We start from the raw sequence: 12560 nt of genomic DNA on the forward strand, positions 1-12560 counted from the left end.
ACAGCAGGTTGAGGGTCCAACCACATATCCATCACTAAACTAAGACCACTTATTCCTAGTTCTGTACCATCGCCCCACTCTGTCCCACCTCTGCCGCTAATGTCCTCATCGATAGTCCCGTAGGGTTGATAGACCCACTGGGTGGAATTTTACTAACATTTGTCAGACTCTGACAGAATACCAACGGGTATCTCCAGATGCCAGGTTTTCAGGACAGATTTTCTGGCACTCCTCATGGGCATGTTTTACACTGTCATTCCGGCAAGTTGGGCCGGATAGAGACAGCAAGGCCAGCACCACAGAGATGGAATCAGAGAATCCTTACAGTGTAGAGGAATCCATTACCCCAGGTCTTGCAATTGTACCTTGACCCTCTCACATCTTTGTTTCCTGACAGGAGCCCACAGGGGGACCTATGCCAAGTTACATTAAACTTTAAATGGCACAAGTTACATAAGAACATAAGAAATAGGAGCAGGAGTAGGCCATCCAGCCCTTCGAGCCTGCCCCGCCATTCAATAAGATCATGGCTGATCTGTCGTGGCTCAGTTCCACTTTCCCGCTTTCTCCCCATAACCCTTAATCCCCTCTCTTATCAAAAACCCATCAACCCGCGTCTTAAAAATATTTAGCGAGGCAGCCTCCACCACTTCAACGGGCAGAGAATTCCAGAGATTCACCACCCTTTGAGTGAAGAAGTTCCTCCTCAACTCCGTTCTAAACCGCCCCCCTTTTATCTTGAGGCTGTGCCCCCTAGTCCTACTGTCCTTTTTGAGCGGGAAGAGTCTCTCCACCTCTATCCTATCCATCCCATTCATCACCTTATAAGTCTCAATGAGATCTCCCCTCATTCTTCTAAACTCTAACGAGTACAAGCCCAGTTTATTCAGCCTCTCCTCATAGCTCAACCCAAACCAGGTTACCAAACCAGATTTCAGCTCGACCCAGGCAGGCTCAGTGCATTACAGGGCATGCTGTATTTGTTCATTATTGGAGCACAGAGGGACTGTGAAAGTTGGCCCCATATCTTCTAGATAGCTCATGCCAATCAAACATTAAGCCCTCAAAAATATAACCTTATTGCTTTAAAACACAATGCTGACTTCACTTTGTAGTCTACACATTAAGGATGGACATTGTTGATCTCTGCCAGGGCAGCATTTGGAGAACTGCTGTACGTTTCAATCCCTCCATGGTGGAGAGGGCACAGGAGACAGCCATGGATCAGTGCTAACTAGTCATCGCAACAAAGCTGCACATTGCTGGATATCAGATGAGGACAGAATCAGGTTTGGAATGGGTGATCTGTATAACCATATCTCCTACTCATTGTTCTAAACGTACACCAATTTGCTGAATTTTGGAAATTTTCCCAAGAAAATCGGAGCCTCCATTTTAAATGTGACATGTCAGCATATCAGGGTTTTAACTCGCAGGTAAGGGATATAAGGGACAGTCACTTCAGCAAAGTGTTGGTGGTATCTGTACTATAATTTCCAGCTTGAATCAGTGTCTTCTCACAATGAGCACTTAAACAATAGATCATTGGAGATTGCTTGTTGTATCAAACTACTGATAGAATAATCTTCATCAGCTCAAGAGATTCATGCATTCCACAGAATCATACACTATTACCAGGTACATTTAACAAGATGCAAATATATTCCTTTTTTACAAATTTTAGAATGAATAGATTGGAAATTTATAGATTATATTCAGATACTTGTCCTTACACCAATATAATATTTTGGATCTTTCATATGTATGCAGGCAAGGAAAGATCTTTGGTGAACTTAAGATATCCCAAAAATGCTTTAAATTTTTACTCCATTCTTGAAGTTACAAAACAATGCTCAGAATGGACTGGACAAACCAAAACCATTCCCTGCTTGCTCCAAAAACCAAACTGAAAAACAAATAAATCCAATTCAAGTTCCTTACAAGGGAATTGAACAAGATCCAAGCTGACAAGATTGAGGCACTGCACCCCATCTTGGGGGTTTGCTCTGATGCTTGATTTTAGCCAAAATACACAAAAACCATAGTCAGCTCTCGGAAATACAACAGCCCAGTTTGAGCACAGCAAGGCCACCCACAAGCGCAATACAATAATGACCAGAGAATCTGTTTTATAGAATCCCTACAATGCAGAAGGAGGCCATTCGACCCACCGAGCCTGCACCGACAATGATCCCACCCAGGCCCTATCCCCGTATCCCCACTTTTTTACCCTGCTAGTCCCCCTGACACTACAAGGCAATTTAGTATGGGCAATCAACCTAACCCGCATATCTTTGAGTGTGGGAGGAAACTGGAGCACCCGGAGGAAACCCACGCAGACACGGGGAGAACATACAAACTCCACACAGACAGTGACCCGAGGCCTTTATTGAACCCGGGTCCCTGGTGCGGTGAGGCAGCGGTGCTAACCACACTGCCACCGTGCCGCCCATGTTTCCATGTGCTGTTGGCTGAGGGACACATTTCCATGGTTCCTATCTAATATCTGTCTGCGTGGAGTCTGCACATTCTCCCTGTGGCTGCGTGGGTTTCCTCTGGGTGCTCTGGTTTCCTCCCACAGTCCAAAGATGTGCGGGTTAGGTTGATTGGCCATGGTAAGTTGACCCTTAGTGTCCTGGGATGCGTAGGTTAGAGGGATTAGCGAAGTAAATATGTAGGATTACAGGAACAGGGCCTAGGTGGGATTGTCGTTGATGCAGGCTCGATGGGCCAAATGGCCTCCTTCTGCAGTGAAGGGATTCTATGATTTTATGAACCTGTATGCCTGACGCTGTGAGGTAGCGGTGCTAACCACTGCGCCACCATGCTGCCTTGGCAGATTTGAGGGCAAACTGACTGATCGTCTTATTCCTGTAGCACTGAGCTACTTATGTAATGTTACTGAAATGGCAACGAATGCAAACCCACACAAGTACAATGGAAAGCGGAGTCGCGTCGTCATTTGCAATTGGAAGCTGGTATTAAAAAACCAAGGGTCGTTAACTGTGACACTGCACACCTGGTGTTGTGGCAGCTTCATACAATGGAGTTTAATATAACTTGGCCAAGTGGGGGCATGTTAAGCTTCATTACTCAGCGTTTGTGTGGGTGTAAATTCTGAACAGAAACCGAAAAAAAAAATGAGCTAATTTTCATGTGTTGGCCAATGCGAGCCTCACAGGAGCTGAGACTTCTTTCATCCTTAGCCAGCTCAGGCGCACAGATCAGTCTTATATTCAGTATAAAGCTGATTTCTCTTTCCCCATTTGCTTTGGAATCTGACAGCCATTTTAGATTCATCACAGACTGAAAAGCTTTATTCCCTTCTCTGGAGCGGTTGTCCAAATTAATTACAATGGAAGAACAGTAAGAAGTCTCACAACGCCGGCTTAAAGTCCAACAGGTTTACTTGTAATCACGAACTCTCGGAGCACTGCTCCTTCATCAGGTGAGACTCTCTTCACCTGATGAAGGAGCAGCACTCTGAAAGCTCATGATTCCAAATAAACCTATTGGACTTTAAACTGGTGTTGTGAGACTTCTTATTGTGCCCACCCCAGTCCAATGCATCTCCATAAAGGAACAGCCTGCATTACAATTACTGCAGCCCCGAAATGCACCAATGTTTGAAAATCAAACTTACTTAGCACGGCCAATCAACCTAACCTGCACATTTTTGGATTGTAGGAGGAGACTGGAATACTCAGAGGAAACCCATGCAGACATGGGGAGAATGTGCAAACTCCACACAGACGGTCACCCGAGGCTGGAATTGAACCAGTGGCATGGTGGCACAATGATTAGCATTGCACTCTCACAACTCCAGGGACCTGGGTTCAATTCCTGCTTGGGTCACTGTCCGCACATTCTCCCTAGCTGCACATTCTCCCTGTGTCTGCATGTGTTTCCTCTGGGTGCTCTGGTTTCCTCTCACAATCCATAGATGGGCTGGTTAGGTTGATTAGCCATGATAAATTGACCCTTAGTGTCCTGGGGTGCATAGGTTAGAAGGATTAGTGGGGTAAATATGTAGGGTTACAGGAATAGGGCCTAGGTGGGATTGTTGTCAGTGCAGACTCGATGGGCTGAATGGCCTCCTTCTGCAGTGTAGGGATTCTATGATTTTATGAACCCGTGTCCCTGGCGCTGTGAAGCAGCAGTGCTAACCACTGTGCCACCATGCTGCCTTGGCATTGTTCTGGCCTCACATGTAACAAGTGAGGGACCAAATACAGATGGATTTTAGAGGAAGTTAATTGGTAAAGTGTCTGTTGAAGTCTAACAATGTTTTGCCTGCCCTTTTTGTACATGTATCTTAGCATGTATATTGAGGCAGTTGGAATTTTGTCTGGTTCACACAATTTTCTTTCTTTTTCCCTCCAACAGTTTGTGGAATAGATGGGAGAGGGATTGCTTTCATTTATCAGGTTGAGGCAAAACTTCTCTATATGATCAGAATCACAGTTTTGATTTCAATTCCATGAATTCTTGAATTTTATTAGACCTCACACTAAAACATGTAACATATTTCGGATAGTAACACATTATAAGTGTCTAATCGCATTGATATAAAATATATATTTTGTTAAGTATATTATATTTTCATTTGGATATAATTGCTCAATGAAATCTTAAATGAATGAAACAAAGATTTCTAAATTATTTAAGTGCTTTGGGATATTTTACTACTTTAAAGAGGCTATATAAATGCAAGTTATTGCCATTTCGAATCCCTGTTTACATTCATACTAATCCAAGAAACATCATGATGGTAACATACCACGGGGGTTATTCTCCCATCCCGCTATGCTACTTTTGAAGTGCCCCCTAGGCATTGCCCTGTGACCAGTGGGCTGTGCCAGCCTAGGCCCCTGGCACTGCCCAAGGGGCAAAGTGCCAGTGCCTGGGGGGCATTGGCACTGCCCATTGGGCATGGGGCAGTGCCAAGGGGGCAGGGCCGAAAGGGGTCAGGGCCTGATGGGGTGGCCGATTGTGGAGATGGGGGATTCCACTGCCACTCTGCTGTCAGGATCGGTGGCAGAGGGAGGCAGGGAATCCAGCGATTGGGGTTTCCATTGGGGTGGGTGGGGTATTCCGAAGGTTGGGACTGTGGGGAGTGAGGAGGGGGGCTTGGGGTCAAGGTTGTCCCGGGTGTGTTCCCAGGTGGCCAGCGATCGGGTTGTGGGGGCTCGCACAGCTGGCGATGTGGGGGTCGTGGGGTTGGCCAGCAATCAAGCTGGCCAGCGATCGGGGGGGGCCACTGTGCATGCGCCAGTCTCAGCGCTGACAGATTGGCACATGCACAGTGACCTGCTCAGCGCTATGCTGCTGGCCTCTCCAGTGAGAATAGGCCCTGCCCACTGATTTTTGGAGTGATTCATGCATTCTGCAATGCACAGATTGTGGGAGGAAAAAACAGAGGGATTTACACCAGTTTTTATGTGAATGCGACACTTAGAATGTTTTTGGGACAATCGTCTGTCCGTCCCCCTCCCTCCCTCCCATGTCTTGGACAACTTTATGTGCATTTGTTAGCCTTCAGTTTTTTTTGTCCATTATATTTAATGACCTCAAATCCATTAAGCGAACTTGGCTAAAATCCTTGGAAAAGTACTGGTGAAATCGATGTGGAATTAGTGCTGTAATAGACTAAGTATTGAATACGTGTCCTGTTGTATAAACAGCTGCTCTGAAGATGTTATCAGTTAATGAAGGATTCTAAAGCTAAGACCATTTCAAGAAAGCTGCATTTGAAAATTAATAGGGATAGATTCCTTTCAGAGGGCAATTCTTCCTATGCTCTTGAGTGAATGTTTGATGGGTGAGTAAAAGAGAAACAGAGCAAGAGGAAGAGAGAGACGCAGATCCGGAATTCTCCGAGTGTTCACACCCAGCCGCCACTGCTGGCATGAACAGGGAATTTGGCGCTCAGCCAAATCTCCGTCCATTGCATCAGGACCAGAGAATCCCAGTTGTGGGCATGGTCAGAGAATCCAGCCCTTGGAGAAGGAATCAGACCAAGATTAAGAGACACCAAACCAGTTGAAGTTTCATAGAACATAGAACATTACAGCGCAATACAGGCCCTTCGGCCCTCGATGTTGCGCCGACCAGTGGAACCAATCTAATGACCCTCTAACCTAAACTATTCCAACGTTATCTATATGCCTATCCACTGACCATTTGAACACCCTTAAAGTTGGCGAGTCCACAACTGCTGCAGGCAGGGCATTCCACGCCCTTACTACCCTCTGAGTAAAGAACCTACCTCTGACATCCGTCCTATAATTACCACCCCTTAAACAGGAAAAATTTCCTTAAAACAGCTTCTGTTCCACCAAGATCATGGTGGTAGAACAGGCACCGTTGTAAGGAAATTGTAGTCACTGTGAGTGAGGAGACTGGAGAAGGGAGAGGCCAAAAAGAAATTTTTGTGATTGGCAAAAAGCAATCGAGTGGGAATAACATTTTGAATCTTAAGAAAATTACAAATCCTATAGTATATTCACTGTTGAGTGGTATCAAAGTAAGAAACATTGGCTGGAATTTTACTGGCAGAGGCTCGTAAGATCGCGCCCGAGGACAAAGGAGAATGCCGTTCTGTAAGCCTCCCCCACCCCGATTCTGAGGTGGCCGTGCTGGTAAAATCAAGACCATTGTTTGTATTTTCTATTTTAAATGTTTGCAAATGGTAGTGAAATAATTCATCATCTTGCATTAGCTCTTCCCACAATGTACTATTCAAGATATGTACTTACTATCCACAAAATCTGCTCAAATACTTTGGCAGAAGAACCAATCCCACATCAATGCAGGAAATTTCCATTTCAATGTCCTCTTGTATACTGGGCTGAACTTTAAATCCCAGATCTCATCCATCATTGAGGCCATATATTCCCGCCTCCACAACACTGGCCATCTTTGACGTTGCCTCAGCTCACTGCCGCTGGAACCGTCATCCAGCACCTTGACCTCTCTATTCGGCATTCTCATTTGCTTCCTCAGTTAAAACTCTGATGTCTGCATGCTGCCCCCTATCATGTCTGCCCTCACTGGCTGGTTTGCATCCTTCAAACTGATTGGATTCAAACTCTTTGCCCTGATTTACAGGTTTCTGCAGAATCCCACCACTCCTACGTGACCATAAGAAACAGGAACAGGAGGAGGCCATTTGGCCCCTTGATACTGCCCCGCCATTGAATAGGATCATGACTGGTTCAACATTCCTCATGTCGACTTTTCTGTCCTTTCCCCTGTAACCCTCGGTTCCCTTACAGATCAAAAAATCAAAATATTTCAGCTTCAAGTGTACGCAATGGACGGGATTTTACTGCCTCGTTCGTCCCGAAACCGTAAAATCTTGCCCAAAGTCAATGAACCTTTCCATGGTTCATCCCTCGCTTGCTCTGAATTCTGTGGCAGGCAGGACAGTAAAATTCCAGCCAATCACTCTGCCCCCACAGCTCTCTATGGCAAGGAGTTCCAAAGACTCACAACCGTCTGAGAAAAAAAAATCCGTCTCAGCTCAGTCTTAAATTGGCACCCCTTTATTCTGAGGCTATACCCTCTGGTACTAGACTCCCCAGTGAGGGAAAATATCCTCTCGCCATTTACCTGATATATTTCAATGAGATCACCTTTCATTCTTCTAAATTCCAATGAGCAGAGTCCCAATCTGTTTGACCTTTCCTCAGAAGACAATCCCTCCATACCAGGGATCATCCGAGCGAATATTATGGGTGTTGGCTTCCCTTAAATCTTTTTCTCTTCCAGTCTAACTCAGTAGCAAGGCATTTGATCCATTCTAAAATGCTCAACTGGAAGAGTCCGCCCTGACAACCCTTTTTCTAGCTGAATCCCTGAACATCTGCCTCTTGATTCATATCTTGATTAACCTTCTTTGGCCACTGTTTCCAGCTGTCCAGGTGTTATACTGTGATGAGGGAATCAGATGAATGTACGTTGTTGATCCATGCTTATTACCTGTGTAATCAATATTACGGTCACTCTGAACATTCAACACAGATTCCAGAACAATCCAATGATTGATACATATTTCTTTTTGTTAGACCCGGCTGATACTGACCATGCATCTGGTAACTGTAAGGTGCCTGGCCTGGTGACGGTGTACTGAAACTGGTGCCGTAGCCGAGAAATCCTGTCTGTCCTGGTGAGTGTGCCTGGCTCAGACCATCTTCTGTCTTGATGCCTGATTCAGAGGCACATTGTTACTTCAGGAAGGCGGGAATCAAATTGCATGCACACACATTTGCACCACTCACATACAGCCCTTCAAATGCTCTTTTAAGTAACTCTTTCAATAGTTTACAAGGCAGCTAGAAACACCTCTGACGTAAAGTTAACACCAAATAAAGTTTATTTGTTAATCACAAGTACGTGTACATTAACACTGCAATGAAGTTACTGTGAAAATCCCCTAGTCCTCATACTCTGGTGCCTATTTAGGTACACTGAGGGAGAATTTAACATGACCATTGCACTTAACCAGCATGTGTTTTGGACTATGGATGGAAACAGGGAGAATGTGCAAACTCCACACAGACAACAACCCAAACTGGGAATCGAACCCAGATCCCATGCGCTGTGAGGCAGCAGTGCTAACCACTGTGCCACCCATGATAGCCCAAACTATGGCATCCACTTAAGGGGGAATGTGGTGTTGATCAAGTAGATTGAGATCAAATCAAGGTGAGGAGCTCCCGTACTCTCCTGTAAAATGCATTACCTGATGACTGCATACCCATGTTGCCTCCTGGTTGATGTGTGGAAGTCACCCAGGGCTGTAAAAGACTAGTCTGCCCCACAAAAAGTTTCAGTATGATGAGTCATGCTTGGAATCAAGGTGAGATGCTGTTATGTGATTGTGGCTGGCAAATCTTCACACAGTAAGTGACAGCTCCCCTATTGCTTCGTTGTGAAGTGTAATTTCCTAGTATACGCATGGAATCGTAGAATGTTGCAGCACCAAAGGAGGCCACTCTTCCCACTGTACCTGTACTGGTTCTTTGCCAAGTTATCCAGTTAATTCCAATCTATGGCTTTTCCCCAATAATCTGGGGTGGCACGGTGGTACAGTAATTAGCACTGCTGCCTTACAGCGCCAGGGACCTGTGTTCGATTCCCAGCTTGGGTCGTTGTCTGTGTGGAGTTTGCACGTTCTCTCCTGGTCTGCGTGGGTTTCCTCCCACAGTCCAAAGATGTGCTGGTTAAGTGAAGTGGCCATGCTAATTTCTCCCTCAGTGTATGGCGATGGAGTGTGGCGACTAGGGGATTGTCACAGTAAGTTAATTGCAGTATGAATGTAAGCCTACTTGTGACTGATAAATAAACTTCTATTTTAAACTTTGATTCCCAGTGTCCCATCCCCAATCCCACACTGCCTCCCCATACCACACCTCCCCCAACCGCTCCCCCCCCCTCAACCCCCACCACACACCCTTGCCTTCCCTCATCACACTGTTAATAATGGTACTGCTTTCTTTCAGGCAGTACACACCAGGTTTCACATCTCCTTCTTAGGATTTTAATGTAACCCGTGCATTCTGAGGGGAAGACTGGGGGGGGGGAGAGTGGACTTTGCATCCTCACAGCTTCACTCCCTTTTGCTCTATCCTATGCCGCTCCTCCTCCATGACGGTGGCATACAAGGGTACGGGATGCCAGGCTACTCCATAGTGGGATTGAGGGAAATGAGAGTGGTGCAGGTGGCTTGTCTCTGTCAGAGTCAAACAGAAGCAAATGCAGCTGTGTGTGGGCAGAATAGCAAAAACAAAATCACAGCACAGAGTGTTTCCCAGACACAGAAGTAGTTAATGAAGCTCTCCAGGCTCCCACATTCCTCCATTCTGTCTGTCTCAGCTGTTGATGGCAGCAACTGTGTCGACTAATCCTCAGGCTAAGTTACTGAGTGCACAGTGAACGCAAAACTAGAACCTGTAGCATCACTGGTACCTTGTTACAACATATATAGGATGCACAAGACTAGGCAGATAAATTGCAGGAAGGACCAATAAGCATGAGGAAACTCAGATGGCGACTATTTTCTTTTGGAAAACTGGGGTAATTGACTTCCGCCCAATTTTATTGTCACAAATTATCTGGCCCAATTACACACAATTCTGTTCATGGATTTTAATGTTGACCTTCCAGATCTCTGAATTTCTGGCCTGCCTTTCATCTGAATATGCCGGCCTCAGTTTAGTCATCTTTATCTGAGTTCAGATAAAGGTGGGCATTAAGATTTGGTAGCATATCATGGGCCTTGCTGCTAGCACTTTTCTACGTCTCAATCATGAGGTGATATTAGTCTAGACATGCGTCCTTTCAAGAAGCATTCAAAGCGGCTTGTGAAACCACTGAGTTTTCCTGGTACTTGGTGAGAGATCATCTAGATTGTCAAACGTCTCTGAGCTCCAGCACAACGCCAAACACAGTGAACCTTTATCATTCATTAATTCCTTCAAAATACTTAAGTCTGACCTGTGATGTCTGGAGTGCAAGAGATGATTCCAAACTTGCACATAAATAGATACATTGTCTGGCCTTGCTGGTCCCGAAACTGTAAAATCCTGCCCCAGGTCAACAGGCCCGTGGTCTGCCCCTGGCCCATTCCAATTCCCATAGCTGATGGTTCGGTAAAATTCTAGTGGGAATGCTGCCTGCACACAACTTGGGCAGAACTTTCCTGCCCATCTGCCACAGGAATCATACGTATCGTACAAAGACCCTTTGACCTCAGGCAGGACTTTCCGGTCTCGGGGCGAGTGCTGCCGGAACGTCTCCATAATTCTATTTCCGGTATATAATCCTTAGAACACTTAAAACGAGGATCGGAATAGTAAGCATCAGAGCTGCAGTCATTTCTTCTGCTTTATAATATCTCCTCCTGCACATCTATTAATCAAATTATTTTACGGGCCAAATACTTGATCAGATGTTCTTTATTCTCATCAATGAGGGCTGACTTCAATTTACTCTTAGCAAATATGGAGATGCTGCTTGAAGCATTCTGTTTGAGTGAATATATCCTTTTGTACTCACTGTAAGGTAATCCGTAGGGCTGACTTGGTGGTGGGTAAGTGGCGTAAGGAGCAGCTTGCTGAATTCCCGCTGTGTACTGCGTTTGCCCGTAGGCCGCCATGGCGTGGAAAGGCGCTGTAGGGATAATGTGTGGATATGATCTGATTGGGATAAATAAAAGATAAATCCATCAACTGGTATCCATTACACCGGCTTATAAATTATTTTTGGAGAGCACATTAGAGCAATTAGGTTGTTGGTCGGCAGAAAGGAAGGGTTGCGTTGGGTGATCAGAGTATTTACTGAGTGACAGAGCAACAATGACTCTTGATGGTCCAATGTGCAAGTGGAAAATGCTTTTATTTCATAAACTTACAGAATTCTGAGAGGCCTAGAGTGGACGTGGAGAGGATGTTTCCACTAGTGGGAGAGAGTAGAACTCGAGGGCAAAACCTCAGAGTGAAGGGACGCTCCTTTAAAACTGAGATGGGGAGGAATTTCTTTAGCAAGAGAGTGGTGAATCTATGGAACTACTTGCTGCAGAGGACTGTGGAGGCCAGGTCATCGCGTGTCTTTAAGACAGAGATAGGTAGGTTCTTGATTAATAAGGGGATCAGGGGTTATGGGGAGAAGGCAGGGGAATGGGGATGAGAATCACATAAGAACATAAGAAATAGGAGCAGGAGTAGGCCATCTGGCCCTTCGAGCCTGCCCCGCCATTCAATAAGATCATGGCTGATCTGTCGTGGCTCAGTTCCACTTTCCCGCTTTCTCCCCATAACCCTTAATCCCCTCTCTTATCAAAAACCCATCAACCCGCGTCTTAAAAATATTTAGCGAGGCAGCCTCCACCACTTCAACGGGCAGAGAATTCCAGAGATTCACCACCCTTTGAGTGAAGAAATTCTTCCTCAACTCCGTTCTAAACCGTCCCCCCTTTATCTTGAGGCTGTGCCCTCTAGTCCTACTGTCCTTTCTGAGCGGGAAGAGTCTCTCCACCTCTATCCTATCCATCCCATTCATCATCTTAGACGTCTCAATGAGATCTCCCCTCATTCTTCTAAACTCTAACGAGTACAAGCCTAGTTTATTCAGCCTCTCCTCATAGCTCAACCCCCTCAACTCCGGCATCAGCCTAGTAAACCTCCTCTGCACTCCCTCCGAGGCCAAAATATCCTTGCGTAAGTACGGCGCCCAAAACTGCACACAGTACTCCAGCTGCGGCCTCACCAATGCCCTATATAGCCGCAGCAAGACCTCCCTACTTTTATATTCAATCCCCCTCGCTATGAAGGCCAGCATCCCATTCGCCTTCCTGACCACCTGCTGCACCTGCAAGCTGGGTTTTTGCGACTCATGCACAAGGACCCTGAGGTCCCTCTGCACCATCACCTGCTGCAGTTTTTCTCCATGTAAGTAATAATCCTTCCTACCATTGTTCCTACCAAAGTGGACCACCTCGCACTTGCCAACATTAAATTCCATTTGCCAGTTCCTGGCCCATTCGCCCAGCTTATCTA

General features: G+C 45.8%; 1 protein-coding gene across 5 annotated transcripts in view; it reads right to left on the minus strand.

The window, feature by feature from the left end:
• LOC145353846 (protein phosphatase EYA2-like) overlaps positions 1 to 12560 on the minus strand; it is a 237977-nt gene that overhangs the window by 120032 nt on the left and 105385 nt on the right. For all 5 annotated transcript variants that reach the window (XM_080204725.1, XM_080204728.1, XM_080204727.1 and 2 more), the window contains exons 5-6: positions 11062 to 11201; positions 8087 to 8209 (exon numbers count right to left, since the gene is read on the minus strand). In XM_080204725.1, the coding sequence (XP_080060851.1) occupies positions 8087 to 8209; positions 11062 to 11201 (263 nt within the window). The remainder of the gene's footprint in view (positions 1 to 8086; positions 8210 to 11061; positions 11202 to 12560) is intronic.

Source organism: Carcharhinus amblyrhynchos, chromosome 16 (genome assembly GCF_965287045.1).
Source record: "Carcharhinus amblyrhynchos chromosome 16, sCarAmb.v2.hapA, whole genome shotgun sequence".
Taxonomy (NCBI): domain Eukaryota; kingdom Metazoa; phylum Chordata; class Chondrichthyes; order Carcharhiniformes; family Carcharhinidae; genus Carcharhinus; species Carcharhinus amblyrhynchos.